The sequence below is a fragment of the Pseudogymnoascus verrucosus genome, assembly GCF_001662655.1.
Source record: "Pseudogymnoascus verrucosus strain UAMH 10579 unplaced genomic scaffold scaffold_26, whole genome shotgun sequence".
NCBI lineage: Eukaryota > Fungi > Ascomycota > Leotiomycetes > Thelebolales > Thelebolaceae > Pseudogymnoascus > Pseudogymnoascus verrucosus.
The window spans coordinates 238914-254911 of record NW_017263677.1 but is presented as its reverse complement, the minus strand read 5'-3'; the positions used below and the strand labels follow the sequence as shown (position 1 = coordinate 254911).

Genomic DNA, 15998 nt, shown 5'->3' with positions numbered 1-15998 from the left:
TTACGACGCCTTGCTGTAGACAGGCCACTGAATGAACTGGATACTGAATCCTATAAAGATATTGGATTTACCCGTATTAGAACATGACTCAGAAGGTTGGAATATATGCAGTATTGTATTTACGTATGATAATCTTCCGGATAGGCGGCAGGAATGTTAACTCCGCTGAGACAAGTCTCGGTTCTACAGCCACATGGCTCTAGAAATAAGAATCGAGCACGTACGCAAATTTAAGACATTACACTACGTTTCATGGAATTCTTTATGTTGCATTATTGAAGTGATACATGTGCGACATTACCTCATAGACGGATACGAATGTGTTACGGAAGTGGGTGGCAGCGTCGGGTGGTATTTTTTGTGAACGCCGAGAACGCGAATGTGTGAAAGCAGCCGTATGAGGAGACCGCATATAAAGAGCAAGGCAAAAAATGCAACTATGTATGGTATGGGCGCAATATATGAAAAGAACAATTATCTGCATTTAAGCTGACCTGTCATAATCGTCATTGATCTGCATAAGTTCTCCTTATGAAACAGGGGTAATTTATGATAAATCACGTGACTACAATAACCCCGCACCACCCTGTTCTCAACCTTCCCCCTCTATCCCAAAGCCTAACCCCCCCATCAAACCTAAAAATGCCACCCCACGACGGCCTAACACATCTGAAGGAGTATGACGTCAAGGACTCCAACGTCGAGCTGATTGGCACCGACATCGACCACAACCTCAAGTATGCCTCAGCGGCCACCGAGCCCGCCTGGAACAACGGCGAGGTTGGCGTTGTAGCCGGACTACGCATCTGGCGCATTGAGGAGTTCCAGGTTGTGCAGTGGCCGAAGGAGCGGTATGGCCAGTTCTACGAGGGGGACAGCTATATTGTGCTGCATTCCTACGAGGTTGGTAAGGATGCGAATAAGAAGCTTGGACACGATATCTTCTTCTGGCTAGGCAGCAAGACCACGCATGATGAGGCGGGCACCGCAGCTTATAAGACAGTCGAGCTCGACGAGTTCTTGAAGGGCGCGGCGATCCAGCACAGAGAGGTACAGGCGTCGCCTTCGGAGGATTTCTTGTCCCTGTTCCCGATCATTAGGATCTTGACTGGGGGCGTCAAGTCGGGCTTCCGTCACGTGGAGAGGGAGGTTGAGAAGGAGGAGATCAAGACGCTGTTGCGCATCTTTGCGCCAGCGAATAAGAGAGGTTCTGGGATCATGGTGTATGAGGTCCAGCCCACCTGGGAGAGCCTCGACGAGGGCGACGTGTTCGTCTTGGATACGGGTATCAAAATCTGGGTGTGGCAGGGGAAGAAGTGCAGCCCTATGGAGAAGGCAAAGGCGGCGCAGGTGGTCCATGATATGACTCTCGCGAAGCACATTGATGTTGAGGTTCTCTCGCAAGCAGAATCGAGGTCTAGAGTTGTGGTTGGCTTATTGGGAGGCAAGGACGTCACCCAGCAGGAGCTGCAATGCCCCAGGCCCGTCTCCACTGCTGAGAAGCAGGGCACCGAGGCTGGACGACCAACCAGATTATTCCGCCTCAGCGATGCCTCAGGCCAATTAACTCTCGATCTCATCAAGGACGGTGAAGCTATCTTGAGATCGGATCTTAACGGCGATGATGTCTTCATCCTCGATGTTGGAAAGGCTATCTGGGTCTGGAGAGGCCAGGGGGCGAGCAAGGCGGAGAAGGCTACGTGGATTAAGGTGGCTCAGATGTATATGAACTCGCTTCAGGGTGCATCTTTGACTCCAATCGCGACGGTTTTGGAGGGAAATGAGAGCATGGCTTTCTGGAAGGCGATTGAGGTTTAGAATTGGATACCAAATAGGATACACGGCCATTTTAGGGGTCAGATAGACATTGACTTCCAGTCACTTTCGACTTGCACAGTATATCTTGACTTGAATCGGAAGCTCCCAATACCCACTTCGTTTACTAACCTGTAATACTGCTGTTGAAGCCCGCTATGATTAGTCATATGGTACACTATGACCTATTAAAATAGAAGGCCTAGACTTGTTGAGGTGTAACAAGCTGTATCATTCCATGTGAAACATTAGAAAGCATGCAAGACCGGACTGGAGATACTGCACTCAGCCCTCCTCGGCCTCCCTCGTTCTTCAATACCGATGGCTAAATCAAAAGACATCAGCCGAATACCGAAGCCTAATTCTTAATTCCGAATCTCAAATTCCAGATCTCCAATTTCCTCATCATCAATATTTTTGTTGATGTTAGTTATCAAAGTGAAGGCAACCTTCCCATCAGACGGCTTCTCGGAGTTTATATATCACCCGATTGGCCAGTACAACATCTATGCTTCCCCAACCGACCTCTGAACTACAACCTCACGCAAAGTATCACTCATATCATTGGTGGTATACCAGTAAAACTCTCAGCCTTGCTGCTCCATGATGTCGAAATATTACAGCCTTATTGTCCCACGATTATGAAAACTTACATCTCGCCCTCCCGGAGAGCGTTCGAGGCCGTCGTACCGCGTCATGCAGTTATATGACCCTAACTGCCGCGGTAGACATGGAGACGTATAACTAACGCGTCAGCTCTTCCAGAGTGGCAGGTCCGGCCCATAATGTTAAATAATAAGCATATCACCAGAATCTACAGCCATCCAACTCCAAGGTTATTCAAATTCTCACTCCTGCGTGGTATCCCAATACCATCAAAATACCGCCAGATTTCTCAAACTCCCAACGCAACTCACAAACAACTCTCAACAATGGCACCTGCCAAACCCTGGGCCGACGGTCCATTCAAACTAATCCCAACCCCCCTCTTCACCCAAGGCCCCGACAAGCCAGTCGACCAATACGTAACCGTCGCCAGCCAAATGGCTATAGCACATAACACTATGATCCGCGCGCTCAACAGGTACCCTTCCCCCTAACCCCACCTCACACCCCTCTATAGTTTATAGACTAACGGAATCCAGCATCTATCTCCAAGCTCCGCACGTCAAGCCAGAGGATTATAAAGATTTCATCGGATATAGCCTATGCTGGTACCAGCTGATCACGAATCACCACCGCGGCGAGGAGGATCGATTTTTCCCGCAGATCGAGGAGAAGACTGAGAAGGGGCTTATGGAGGTTAATGTCGAGCAACACCGTACTTCACCCCCTTTCCTCAACCTTAACTTTTCACCCCTAACCTTTACCCCTACCCTTCACCCCTAACCCTAAGCATTCCCCCTACAGACCCAAACTAACCCCCCCCTAGACGCCTTCGAAGCCGGTATCGAATCCTACAACACCTACCTCCAATCCCTCCTCCCCACCGGCACCTCCTTCTCTGCCCCCAAACTCCTGGCCATAATCGACTCCTTTGCCCCCGCCCTAACGACTCACCTCGCCGACGAGATCCCCTCCCTCCTCTCCCTCCGACGCTACGGCGATGCCCTCCCCCTTGGGAAACTCGCCGCGATCGAGTTTCAGAAGGTGGGGATGGGAGCGGTGAGGACGGAGGGGGGACATATGTTTTTTGTGAATTTGGATAGGGGGTTTGAGGGGGGATTGTGGAGGAATTTCCCGGCTATACCTGTGAGTTTGTCTCCGTTATATCGGTACGGGGTTATGGGGGTGGGATGGAGGGGCTAATGTGAGACACAGGCGCCGGTGAGGTTTGTGCTCACGAGGGTGTTTGGGAAGTGGAATGCGGGGTGGTGGAAGTTTGCGCCGTTGGATTATGATGGGAATCGGAAGGAGCTGTATGCGCTTGGGGACTGACTATCAAAGTCTCGCTTCTAAATCGAGGTGCGGGTTAAGAAAGTTAGGAGTTGGTGTTGTTTTTGGATTCGAAGCTTTTTAAGATGCTACGATCATTCATCATATGCTAGAATCTGTTTGGTTTTGAAAGGATCGTTTTGAGAGATTGGAGATGATGCGAGGGAGAGGGCTCAATAATGTGCGCAATTGATAGGAAGAATATAGTATGTATGTACAAATAACACACGATTTATTACATTAAACAATCTCCAGGTATAAATCAGTTTACATCCAGAAAGCAAACAATGCAAATCCAGCAGTCATAGCGATGCTGGAAGTAAGCAGGCTTGTCGCGCTGCTAGGGATAGTGGATGGCCTCTCGGTGGGCAAGATGGACGAGGAAGGCTTCTGTGGGATGACGGTAGTGCCGTTCGCCGATGGGTATGGAGCCTCGGGGGTGACGGTTGGCACCGTTCCGACAGGGCAGACAGTCTATAGATGTTAGACAATTTAAGGGGATGAAGAGGCGCGGGGCAGTAACTGCGCGGAGCAGTAACTTACGGTGTAGTCCACATAGGTGACGGTGGTGACAGAGCCAATGGGGCAGTTCGTAACAGTGGCTGGGCACTTGGTAATAGTGTGGACGGAAGTCGCGTAGACAGTGGAGGTTGTGTAAGATAAGGTCGAGTTCGCAGCACCAGTGGTAGTAGAAGCGGAGGCGGAAGCGGAACCAGTAGCGGAGGCAGATGCGGAGGCAGACGCGGAATCAGTTGCGGAATCAGTTGCGGAACCAGTTGCTGAGGCAGAGGCAGAGGCGGAAGCGGAAGCAGAAGTGGTAGCAGATGCGGAAGCAGATGTTGTGGACGAGCAAACACATCCTACATCAGCAAGGCTGGTGATCGGGGGAGCATTGCAAGTAGCCTGTGCCTCCCATGGTGCAACGGAAGTGAATGGCGCATCGCCCTGGACCTTCTCAACCTTGACAAGAACTGGGATGACAGAGCCAGTGCTTAAGCTGAACTTGCGGTGACCAACGACACGGAGAAGACTTCCAATCTCACCAGAGTGGCTGGTGATACTGAGGAAGCTGCTTGGGTCAGTCGAGAAGATCGAGTCCAGGGCGGCCTTGGAACGCTCATCCTGGGCAGAGGGGGTCTCAGCAGTGGTCTTGGTCCATAGCTCATCCTTCTCGGTGAAGCCGGCGTCGAATGGCCATCCTGGGTAGTTGGAGGCAATGTAGCTCCTGGTGCTGCGGCGATCGCAGGTGTGCATCGAGATGCCCTCGCGGAGGTACTCCTTGATGAGAGGCGTGAACGGGGCCACGAGACCCTCGAAAGTGAGCTTGGCAGTCTCGAGGCAGCGGCTCATGGGGCTGGTGTAGAAGCTCTCTGGAAGAGACTGCTTCTGGGAAGCAATCTGCGAGGTCCAGAAGGCATGGGCCCTTTCGGCCTGAGCAATGCCATTCGGCGTGACCTTGGCGTCTGCCCAGACGAAGGTTCCGTTGCCATCAAGCTCCGACCAGTAGCACTGCATAAAATTAGCATTTGTCAAGGACCGACATAGGCATACTTACGTTCCAGGCCGGCGTTCCATAGCTGGACTCGGCAACGTTGTGGTAACCCTCACCATGGCGACCGAGGTAGAGAACAGCATATCTCTCATCGGCGCTACTGGCGATATTCAACGCGGTAACTTCGTTCTCAAAACGCTCCCACTGGGTCTTGGTGCCCTCAGGATCAAAGGACGCGTCCGAGTCATAGGATTGGTCAATCAAGCCAAAGTTTGTCGCGGTCTGGGATGTGTCAGTTGCCGCGTATAGTCACTTTAACAATATATAGTCTTACATAATCAAATCCATCAGTCGCCGTGGAATCAATATCCTGGAGGAAGTAACCAGGTACGGTACTGTACTTGAGGTACGATGAAGTAGCATCAACGGTTGCAAAGACAGAAAGGGCAGCAGCGCCGGCAGTAAACAGAGAACGAGACACCATGTTGAAGCAGCAAATAACGACTGTATAAAGGTGAGTAGTGGAGTTGAACACTGTGAGCATCGTAAAAAGAGATGGATTCATGGTAGATCTTATATCAAAACAATTCAATATCGCCCAGGGTCAGACAAGCTCCAGGTACTCTGCTGCGCATTTTGGCATATAACCAATTAGACAGGAGCATAGAGACATTCGTATTTGTCCGTTAATTATCCATCGCCGGAAGTTATAAAATAGGGTCCAACACGATCCAAAGCGCTGTAGTCGTAAGTCTTTCAGTGATGGCGTTGTCGTATTGCTGCTGTTTGCATGGTTGTTGTTGTTCTGTAATTTCATCTCAGCGCCAATCTGGGGGCGTCGGGGCGACACGTGCGCGGTACCAAGCTTTCGTGGAGCAAGCACGTTGTTGATAGTTCTTGGCAGGGGATACAGTTATCTGATAACGCCGAAATTTGATATTTGGTTATATAAGTTGCTCGTGCTTGATGACTTTTAATACAATGCGCGCGTGTTCTGGGTAACATGGCGTCGTTGCGGCCGAAGATCTTTTTCTCGACAGTTATAATTCCCATAGGCCACCTCCGCCATACTTGTCAAGTGCCTGCTTGTCGTAGAGAGACGCTTTTCATCTTCGCTTGGCGTTGAGAGACATTTATGATACAGTTCACCCAGATTGTACAGCAAGAGAGACGATTGGAATGCCGAGCCTTTTGAATTAAAATGGCCAGTTCCCAGTCGATGATACCAGTGATGTTATAATCATCATCAAACTAAGAAATTCGCATATCTATCTGGAATCCATATGACGGAGAAAAAAGGGGTCCGACTCATTTGGTGAGAGAGAGACAAGGAGACAGGAGACTCCTGTAGACAAGGTATTAGTCGAGAGGACCAGAACTTGCGATCTCCCTGGTTTGATGAGGTGGATTCTCTGCTGCATCTGCTCAGAATTTTCAGGTTCAAGATATAGTTCTAGATATGGAAGGAACGATTACCGAGCAAGCCACAGTCGCAACTTCCTTGGAAGTTTCAGGTTCGAGATATGGAAAGAACGATTACCAAGCAAACCCTCCATCGCAGCTTCCTTGGGATTTTCAGGCGCTATATAGGGAAAGAACGATTACCAAGCAAGCCGCAGTCGCAGCTTCCCCGTAGACTTTCAGGTAAACTTTTAGGTTATAGATATGGAAAGAACGATTATTAAGCAAAGCCGCAGTCGCAGCTTCCGATATATGTTTTTAAAAAATGAGGATCTGTTGTATAGTAGTCATTTGAACGACTGAATGGGCTGAATGGGATTGGTTTCTGCACTAGCCGTAGTCGAAAAGGCTGGTACCGCCTCTAATTGCCCCATAGATCACCATCACACCGACGAATCTGTCTCTCGAGTGCTTCGAACATGACTGGTACGGAAAATTAACAAAAATTAAGCTTTGATGGATTGTGAATGGTAAGCACCAAGAAAGATTAATTTAAGCCGCAGCAAAAGAATTATTTGTTTATCAAATCATATATTCCGCATGTAGAGGATGCTAGAAAACGCCATGAATTTGAGAGTTATAGCAGAGCATTTGTAAGTTCATGTCTCCTTATATCCTTTTCATATATTGGCAGCTTATGTTTCAAAAACCATTATGCTTTTGACAGTCCCCCATCTATTTTTCTTGGGAGAAGTGAGGTTAGTTCTCAAAGCAATGCGCGTCATGATATATCGTTGACGTAATGGAGCTTGCCGCCGTTTAACTAACCTTAAATGACAACCCCTGATTCGCATGTATTCTAACAAAACACCAAATATAAAAAACTACCCTTAAACTCTCTTTCACGATGTAATGCGACATTGCAATTGCCCGAGTTTCCCCACGCTTGTCCTGGGGTACAGAACGATAGTTAAATAGACCTTGTCCTTCTCCGTATAATTTTTCATTCATCCATCCTTAGCGAAATCCAAGACAGGACAGGGACCCCAATTGAGGAGGGCGACACCGTCTTTACTAAGTTTCGGGGCGGTAAGCGGGTAGCTAATTACACGGAGACTAAAATGTAGATAGGCTGATAAAGTAGTCTTGGATGAGAAAGACGCAGAGAGGAAGCTTGTGAAATACCCTCCAAAGGTATTGTGATAGAATTCGGTAGGAGGGGAAGGTGGTGCTAAATAAATATGTAGGTTCTGTTTAAAGACCAGCATGGTCATGATGTCGCCCATAATCCGGAGACTCTCGAGGTTTTGAATAAAAAGGAACAGTGACTAAAACCAGCCATATCTGTAATTTTTGGGAGGATGATGAGGCTGGATTGCACTGTACCCGCACAAAAGGGGCATGTGGCAGTGGTAAAGTAGTGTATTTAGTTGGAATCCTGTTCTCAACCCGTGTAATAACAACACGTTACCATATATACATATGAAATAGAATAAAATAGACACCACAACAAATATACTAGAAAGAAGAAAGCCCGCTCATCTACTCTCTAGTATGCACTAGCTTCCCCTGAACCCACACATTCTTCACATTCCGATCATCACCACTCCACATCCACTTCTCAACCTGCTCCTCCCAAGTCTCATTTCCATACAAATCAACATTGCCCACAGGTCCAGACTCAAGAAGAGACTCAGTAGTGACACAACTGACGTGCGCTGCATCAAGCGGATTAGTAGTGCTATTCTTCACAGCACCCAACTCAATCAGTTGCGCATCCCATATCATCCCCTCATCGAAGCCTCCAATATCGTCGGCCATGTCAACCACTGCTGCGCCACCACGTGTAGCGAGGTAAAGACTTTCAACAACTGAAAGTTTCTCAGATCCATCTGCTGTTGCGTTACCCGATATTTCAGGGAACTCGGTGCTGTAGCCAACCAATCTAGACACAAGACAGGCCTGTCTGGCCGCTTCAAGGATACTGGGGCTGTACCCACCGCTCGCATCCGTGCCTAGACCAACTGTAAGTCCTTCATTGAGCATAGTGCGGACAACTGCAAGCCCAGAGCCCAGAGCAGAGTTTGAGGCAGGGCAGTGTGCGATTTTAGAGCCGCGTTCGCGGACGAGGGTGCGTTCGTCCTTGGTGAGGTGTACCGCGTGGGCGAGGATGGTGCGAGATGTAAGCAGGTTAGCCTTGTCATAGACATCGGCGTAGCTGGCTGCCTCGGGGAACAGTTGGTGGACGAGGTCGACCTCGCTGGTGGTCTCAGAGATATGCGTTTGGATGTGCAAGGGCGGATCGTAGGATGCAGCTAGTTTTCCAAGCCCATCAAGGGAGCTGTTTGAGCAGCTTATGGCAAATCTAGGTGTGATGATTGGGTTGATCAATGTTCCGTTCGGGTCAAGGGTGTGGATATAATCTATTGTCGACTTAGTTGCGTTAAGACCCGACTCGGCGGACTCATCAACGTAGTAAGATGGGCATTGATCATGGTTGTCCATGCAGACGCGGCCGATGAATGCACGTTGGCCATGAGAGTGGCAGAGTGCTGCGAGGGCGTTAGTAGCCGGGACATGAATGGTGGCAAAGTATGATGCGCATGTTGTGCCGTGGGCAAGAGTACGAGCAACGACGTGATCATAGACGCGCAGACCCTCCAGGGGGGTGTCTTTAGGATCTGTGTCCTCGTTGTTTGGGTCTGACTTTGAGCCGAAGCTAGCTTCTACTGGGAAGGTGTATTCGTCTAGCCAGTCCAGAAGACCTGATGATCCAAACAGTCCGATATTGGGGAACTGCGGAGCGTGGATATGGGTATCTACATGGTCAGTTCTAATATATGGTCATTAAGGTAGACCGGTCATACCAATGAATCCCGGAAAGAAAAACTCGTTCCGTGTGTCATTGGACTGTACAACTTTAACTCTAGTCTGTGACTTGTAATTTTTATTAGTTCCAGCTTTGGTAGCAATCCAGCCATGGTTAGACAAGAATGATTGGAAGCTGGCATCATCGTGGACGTTCCAATCATATCCCTTGATGCGGCCATCTTCAGACGAGACCCACAGGGCACCTTGATTTCGAACGAGCTCCGGCTTGGCAGAGCTCGAATTAAGCCGAGGATGATGAATGAATGTACCGCGATAGACTGTGTATGGATATGTCATGGCCATCGTGCTGGAGGCATAAAACATCCCAAGACATAGCCATGCCACTGCGGGTATCCTCGAAAGTCCGAAAAAGGTTTTAAACATAATGAACGAAAAGCTATTCAAATCGATGCTCACTTCTTGGATCGCTCTGCCATCCTGAGGAGAGCGTATTTATATATCCTCGAGCTGGATGACAATCGTACTAGAGAGACAAACCTACCAAGCACGACGAAGATCGAAGGCTGCACCTACTGAATTGGAACACCTACTGAATTGGAAGACGATCTTCGCCGACGCAGTATCATGTAACAGTAACTAAAGTCTATGTGGTGGATGGGAGATGGCAGGATCAACAGGGAAACATGGTCGCCTGTGTCTTGGCTCGGTGTCCGGCCGCTTCCGACCTTTACGTATTGACGAGATGCCAACATAAGAAATAACGCAGATACGATATATCGACATGAGAAATAACGGAGATAAGAGGTTCGAGTGATTATAGGAGCCCGGATGCACGATAATGTAGGAAAGAATGTGGCGCAAATCTCGGGAGAAATAAGATGGCGGAATGCGGGGAATAGTGTAACGCGGGGTGGTGGCGTAACAGGGGATTGAAGTAAGTGAGGTGGTCAATGAGAGAAATCCAATCATGTTGTAGTCCGAAAGCTGCCGCTCAAGGTCGTCTACACCGAGGCTCGATCGTTTCCGAAGTTATGACAAACAGTTGCTTTACTATATAGCACTCATACATGCAATGTCATCGCCTGTAGGTGTGGGGTTGAATTTCCAGTTATCGGGGACCGCCACTTTCCCCACAAACTTGGCAGATCACTACCCCACAAGTCAGAAGCTTGGCGTCCTTATCGGCGGCAGCCGCCGCGCATACCCCGCTCAAACCCTCGGGAACAAAATACGCGAAAAAAAAAGATATATGAAATATGCTGATCTGTGGAGATGTAAGTTTGGCATTCCCCATCTCTGTTCGTTCCATTGATGCCCAAAAATGAAGAAATATTTTGGCCTTCGGGGCTCGTCGCTCAATAGAGCAATTGTGTTTCTGGTTGTGTGGCCGGCGTTTGGTTGTTATGCGTACAATCTGGCAGTGATGGGGGGGTTATTGACCCTCAACTCCTTTATTGAGACATTCCCCCTGTTGAATACAATCACTACTACGGGCGCCGAACAACATTATAACTCCCAAATCCTAGGTTGGTAGCCGTTGAGAACCGTTGGCCTCGCCCCGATCAAGTTTTCTAACGTGCTCTAATAGGAACCGTCATGGGCCTGTATAATATAGGGGGAATTTTCGGCTCTTTATTATGCATCTATTTCGGCGATCGCTTGGGACGTAGGCGTGTCATCGCCATTGCTGCCTCGGTAGCCATGATCGGTGCAATTCTGATGGCAACGGCATTCGGAACTGCCCAACTTATAGTTGCCAGGCTAGTACTTGGTCTGGGAACCGGCGGGTACCTGGCAACAGTCCCTGTCTGGCAATCAGAACTCTCGCGCGCAAGTGATCGTGGAGCCAGCCTAGTCGCCAACACGGCCTTCATCGGATCTGGTATCAGTCTTGCCTTGTTCCTCGATCTCGGATTTTACTTCGTCGGATCGAATTCCGTATCGTGGAGATTCCCGTTTGCCTTTCAAATCGTGCTACTACTCATGGTAGCAGGCTTTGTAGCATTCCTACCTGAGTCCCCACGTTGGCTAGTCAAACAGGGTCGTTGCGATGAAGCGCGTGAGATTCTAGCCCTATTATTGGACGTTGAGCCCGACTCGGACGCGATTAATTTCGACATTCGTGACATGGAGGCTTCGCTATCTGTCTCTTCGTCCGAATCCAGGTGGGGCGTGTTCAAAATGGGCAGGCAACGAACCATGCATCGAACCATCCTCGCGTCTGCCGGCCAGTTTTTCCAGCAGCTATGCGGTATTAACGCAATTACTCTCTATACGACGACTCTGTTCGAAGGATTCCTGGGAATGGATCCAGTAAATGCTCGTATCTTGTCTGCATGCATTGGCTTTGCCGACATAGCAGGTGGAGTTGTTGCATATTTCACTATTGAGCGCCTAGGACGCCGAATCCTCATGATATGGACCTCAATAGGCTTGTGTATCTGCATGGCGATCCTTGCTGGCACCACTTCGAACCCTGGCAACAGCGGCGCGCTAATCGTGGCTGTTGTCTTTGTCTATATGTTCGAGGGCATATTCTCGATCGGCTTTTCGGGTCTACCATACCTATACGCCGCCGAGGTCGCGCCCCTACAACATCGCGCGGCAACCAATGCCATCTCCACTGCGACTGTGTGGGCATTTAGCTTCATGGTGGCGGAGGTGACACCAGTTGGCCTAAACACCATCAAGCACAAGTATTTTATCATCTATGCCGTTTTCAACGCCGCCATCGCGTTGCTTGTGTACTTCTGCTTCCCCGAGACGAAGGGCCGCACGCTCGAGGAAATAGACGAGATCTTTTTGCAGTCCAACAATATTTTCGACCCTCCACGCGTGGCTCGCAGGCTGCCTAGACTGCACCTTTCTGAAGAAGTAGATCAAAAGCGGAGTTTGAGTGAGGAGAGGGGCGCACACGCGTTGAAAGAGCTATGAGTCATTTGCTAGATCGAAGATGTGGTTGTGTTATTGTCTTCTTTTTCTTTTCTCTGCACAAGGAGCTTCCCCTTTCGAGACGTGCCTTCATAGCGAACGCTTGATATATCATAGTATTCGTGGCTTTGCTCCTTAAGCGTAGCAGAATTGAACGTACTGTATTCAAGTTGCTATATTCAGCATTCCTTGGGAAGCTGCCTGTGAAATAGGATGTGAATAAGGCTGCCATGAAGTGGAAGGCGGGATAACCCTTCGGAGGCTTAAAGAGTATTTATACTCTTTTGATAAAACTAATAAGGCGGGATGGCCCGACCCCGAGCACAGCATAACGCTGTTGTCCGTGCAGATCATGATTCGCGCCCCCACTCACCATATCACGCATCCACTGATCTACCCAGGCATAGCAAAAGAGTGTAAATACTCCTTACCCAATGGCAGCTCCGCATAAATACAATGCGTCAGATAACAATTCGCTACCATAAGGACACTAGTTCTCTAATCCGCCCTAAACGGATCAAAAATCTCCTCCGGCCAAGGCCCCATCTCAAACACACAAGAGAACTCATGTGTCCCCGAACCAACAACCTGCCCCTTACCACCCTCCACCGCTCCATACACCTGATCAGGCAGGATAACCACCGCAGTCGAATTCGGCGGGACCTCAAGCTTCATCGCAAACTTCGTCCCCTCTAACGTCCAACTACACTCAATCCGTCCATACGGACTCTCATACCTGACCTCAGCCGACGTCAGTGACCCCCCGGGCACAGGCCTGACCATTATCTCTTTCCATCCCGGCGCTAAGGGGCTAATCCCTCCAACAGTAGTGTGCAGCCAGTTAATCACCGACCCGAGGGCGTAGTGGTTGAAGCTTGTCATAGATCCTGGATTGATCGATCCGTCGGGGAGCATGCTGTCCCAGCGCTCCCATGCAGTTGTCGCGCCCATGGTGACGGGGTACAACCATGAGGGACACTTCTGCTCGAGCAGCATGCGGTAGGCGAGCTGGCTCTGTCCTGAACGAGTCAATGCATGCGTAACGAGTGGAGTGCCAGCGAAACCGGTGGAGATGCGGAAGCGGGAAGTGCGGACAAGACGAGAGAGGCGCTCTGCGGCTGCTTCGGCCTGTACTGGTTGCTCATGGAGATTGAACGCAAGGGCAATGGAGAGGGCGGTTTGGGTGTCGCTCACGAGGAGACCAAGAGGAGTGATGTATTTGTTCTGAAACAAGGCTTTGAGTTTTACTGCGTCAGCAGAGTAGCGTTCTACTTCTTCGGGGCATCCGAGGATGGCGCTGATCTGCGCAAGTGTCGATGTGACGCGGACGAGATAGGCATCTGCCACCAACACGCCGTCGGTGCGGCCCATAGACGGCTCATCGGGAGGGGCTGCTGGGTCCAGCCAGTCGCCGAGCTGCCTGGTCAATGGGTCCCAGAGACCATCTGGGCCACGGGCAACTCCTTTATCTACCCAGCCTCTCATACTCTCGTACTGTCTGCGTAGTATCTCTACATCGCCATAGGAGTTATATAAGTCCCAAGGAGTCAGCACGACCACGTCATGCCAGACCGCCTGCCCACCCGTGGGCCAAATCTCGCGAAGAATATTCGGGACAACGATGCCGGGAATCATATTCTCCTCATCCTTAAACTGCTCCTCTGAAACATCTTCAAGCCAGTTGCTCAACATACCAGCAGTATTGTAGAGGAAATTTGCTGAAGGGCAAAACACCTGTATATCGCCCGTCCATCCCAAACGCTCGTCTCGCTGCGGGCAATCGGTCGGGATCGACAAAAAGTTGCCACGCATACCCCAAACAACATTCTCATGGAGCTTATTAACGAGGGTGTCAGAACAATTGAACCAGCCTGTCCTCTCCATGTTTGTATGCATGACCAGAGCAGTAAAGTCAGACTTAGAAGGAAGTTCACCATCCATAGTAGCTGGCCACCCATCAACCTGCACGTACTGAAACCCGTGGAACGTGAATTTCGGAGACCAGTCGCGGAGCACTTTATCAGAAAAAACCACAGTATCAACGCATACTGCTCCTCGAAGTGGCCGGGTACTGATTTCGCCATTCTCAAGCACCTCCACATGCGTAAATGAGATCTTCTGACCCGCAGAGAGTCGGACGGAGTTGACACGTAGGTTTCCCACCAGGTTCTGCCCAAAATCAATGACCGTTTTCCCGGACTTTGTCTTGATAATTTCGACTGGGTTGACCTCTTCCGTGACGGTAACGGGCGGCGCATCTGGAGCGATGAGCTTTGCAGTGAGAGGAGGGAGAACTTTGACTCCTTCCCAGGTGGCGCCATTGGGGGTAGTAATGCTTTCATTCCACTCCTCTTGTTCCTCTCTCATATCATAAACTTCGCCGTCATAAATCTCACTCCGAATCCTTGGGCTTTTCCCACACGTCCATGACTCGTCCGAGATCAGCGTAAAACGTTCACTTGAATCGGCAAACTCGACCTCCAGCTGCACGAGTGATGCTAGTTCTCTTCCATAAATGAAGCGCTGGCCCCCATGAAAGCCCAAGCGACCAGCATACCACCCTTCACCAACTTCAACACCAATAACATTATCTCCATCCGCTTTCAGACTCTCAGACACATCAAACACCTGATAATGATGCCTATGCTTATAACTCGTCCACCCTGGCGCCATCGCCTCATCCCCAATTCTCTTCCCATTGATATACGCCTCATACACACCACACGCAGTAGTATACAACCGCGCTTTAACAATCTTCCCCTTCTCACTACCCAGCGAAAATGCCTTCCTGAACAACACAGGCCTCAATGGACCCTCATCAACATCAGGATTCGTAATGAGTTTCGCTACCCAGTCGCTCTGATTCAACAGCCCCGCCTCACCCGTAACCCACGCCGACCACTCCGTCCCATCCTTGCTCTCACCTCCAAACGCCCTAACCCTCACTTGTACGACATCGCGCGATTGCAGCGCCGCGCTCGGCCATGGAACCAGGACAGAATCCTCGCTTTCGACGGAATACGACTCTACAGTTCCTTCGCCCTGTCCTCGGCGTATTTCAAGCTCGTATGCGCGCTGCCTCCAGTTTTGGACAGCGGGGGAGCCCGGGGTGAAGCGCCACGAGAGGCGGGGTTTGGCGTGGCCGATGGCGAGGAGGGAGTGTGTGTTTTCGAAGGTTACGGAGGTGATCTGTGGCTGGGCCGTCATTTTGGGGGATGCAAGTGATATGTTTGCTGTACGAGCCCTTGTCGGGGTAATTTATAAGTTTGGGATGATAATTTATGGATTTCAGATATGGAGAGAGGTTGAGGGGATGGCTGTATCTGAGATACACGCCCTCGAAGGCAGTTACACCGAGCCTGGCTCCAACGTAGTACTAACCGAGACCTCATAGGCTTATGGAGAGCTGCTCGTCAGCAGTTACGCCGAAGAGCGATCACTCTTAGCTTCGAGATGTGATGTCTTGGTGCGGAAGAGGCGGCGGACACAAGTGGGAATGCGGGGTAATGGGGGAAGGAACCCTACCAGGCGCATCCCGTAGCTATTTCTAGAATAACCCGAAATTCCCCCGACGCTCCTCTGAGAATATGAG

The 15998-nt window shown here is 50.0% G+C and overlaps 6 protein-coding genes across 6 annotated transcripts; 3 read left to right on the top strand and 3 right to left on the bottom strand.

Moving 5' to 3' along the window:
- Window positions 1-615: 615 nt before the first annotated feature.
- Window positions 616-2098, top strand: VE01_06763 (uncharacterized protein). The gene has a single exon (XM_018276203.2). It carries the CDS (start codon window positions 643-645, stop codon window positions 1816-1818), a length of 1176 nt encoding a protein of 391 aa, XP_018129804.1. The 5' UTR covers window positions 616-642; the 3' UTR covers window positions 1819-2098.
- On the top strand, window positions 2086-4005 carry VE01_06762 (uncharacterized protein). The gene is made up of 4 exons (XM_059463830.1): window positions 2086-2899; window positions 2961-3136; window positions 3248-3567; window positions 3637-4005. Exons 1-4 carry the CDS (start codon window positions 2601-2603, stop codon window positions 3751-3753), a joined length of 912 nt encoding a protein of 303 aa, XP_059319651.1. The 5' UTR covers window positions 2086-2600; the 3' UTR covers window positions 3754-4005.
- VE01_06761 (uncharacterized protein) lies at window positions 3934-6029 on the bottom strand. The gene is made up of 4 exons (XM_018276201.2): window positions 5577-6029; window positions 5306-5524; window positions 4294-5259; window positions 3934-4224 (listed from the first exon to the last, which is right to left on the bottom strand). The coding sequence occupies exons 1-4, from the start codon at window positions 5805-5807 to the stop codon at window positions 4018-4020; spliced, it is 1623 nt and encodes a 540-aa protein (XP_018129806.2). The 5' UTR covers window positions 5808-6029; the 3' UTR covers window positions 3934-4017.
- A 2118-nt stretch (window positions 6030-8147) lies between these two features.
- On the bottom strand, window positions 8148-9817 carry VE01_06760 (uncharacterized protein; the record flags this gene model as incomplete). The annotated part of the gene is made up of 2 exons (XM_018276200.2): window positions 8148-9462; window positions 9511-9817. The coding sequence occupies 2 exons, from the start codon at window positions 9815-9817 to the stop codon at window positions 8186-8188; spliced, it is 1584 nt and encodes a 527-aa protein (XP_018129805.1). The 3' UTR covers window positions 8148-8185.
- Window positions 9818-10168: 351 nt separating this feature from the next.
- VE01_06758 (uncharacterized protein) lies at window positions 10169-15901 on the bottom strand. Its single transcript, XM_018276198.2, has one exon. It carries the CDS (start codon window positions 15611-15613, stop codon window positions 12905-12907), a length of 2709 nt encoding a protein of 902 aa, XP_018129736.1. The 5' UTR covers window positions 15614-15901; the 3' UTR covers window positions 10169-12904.
- Window positions 10727-12844, top strand: VE01_06759 (uncharacterized protein). Its single transcript, XM_018276199.2, has 2 exons — window positions 10727-11001; window positions 11064-12844. Exons 1-2 carry the CDS (start codon window positions 10797-10799, stop codon window positions 12407-12409), a joined length of 1551 nt encoding a protein of 516 aa, XP_018129735.1. The 5' UTR covers window positions 10727-10796; the 3' UTR covers window positions 12410-12844.
- Window positions 15902-15998: the final 97 nt, after the last annotated feature.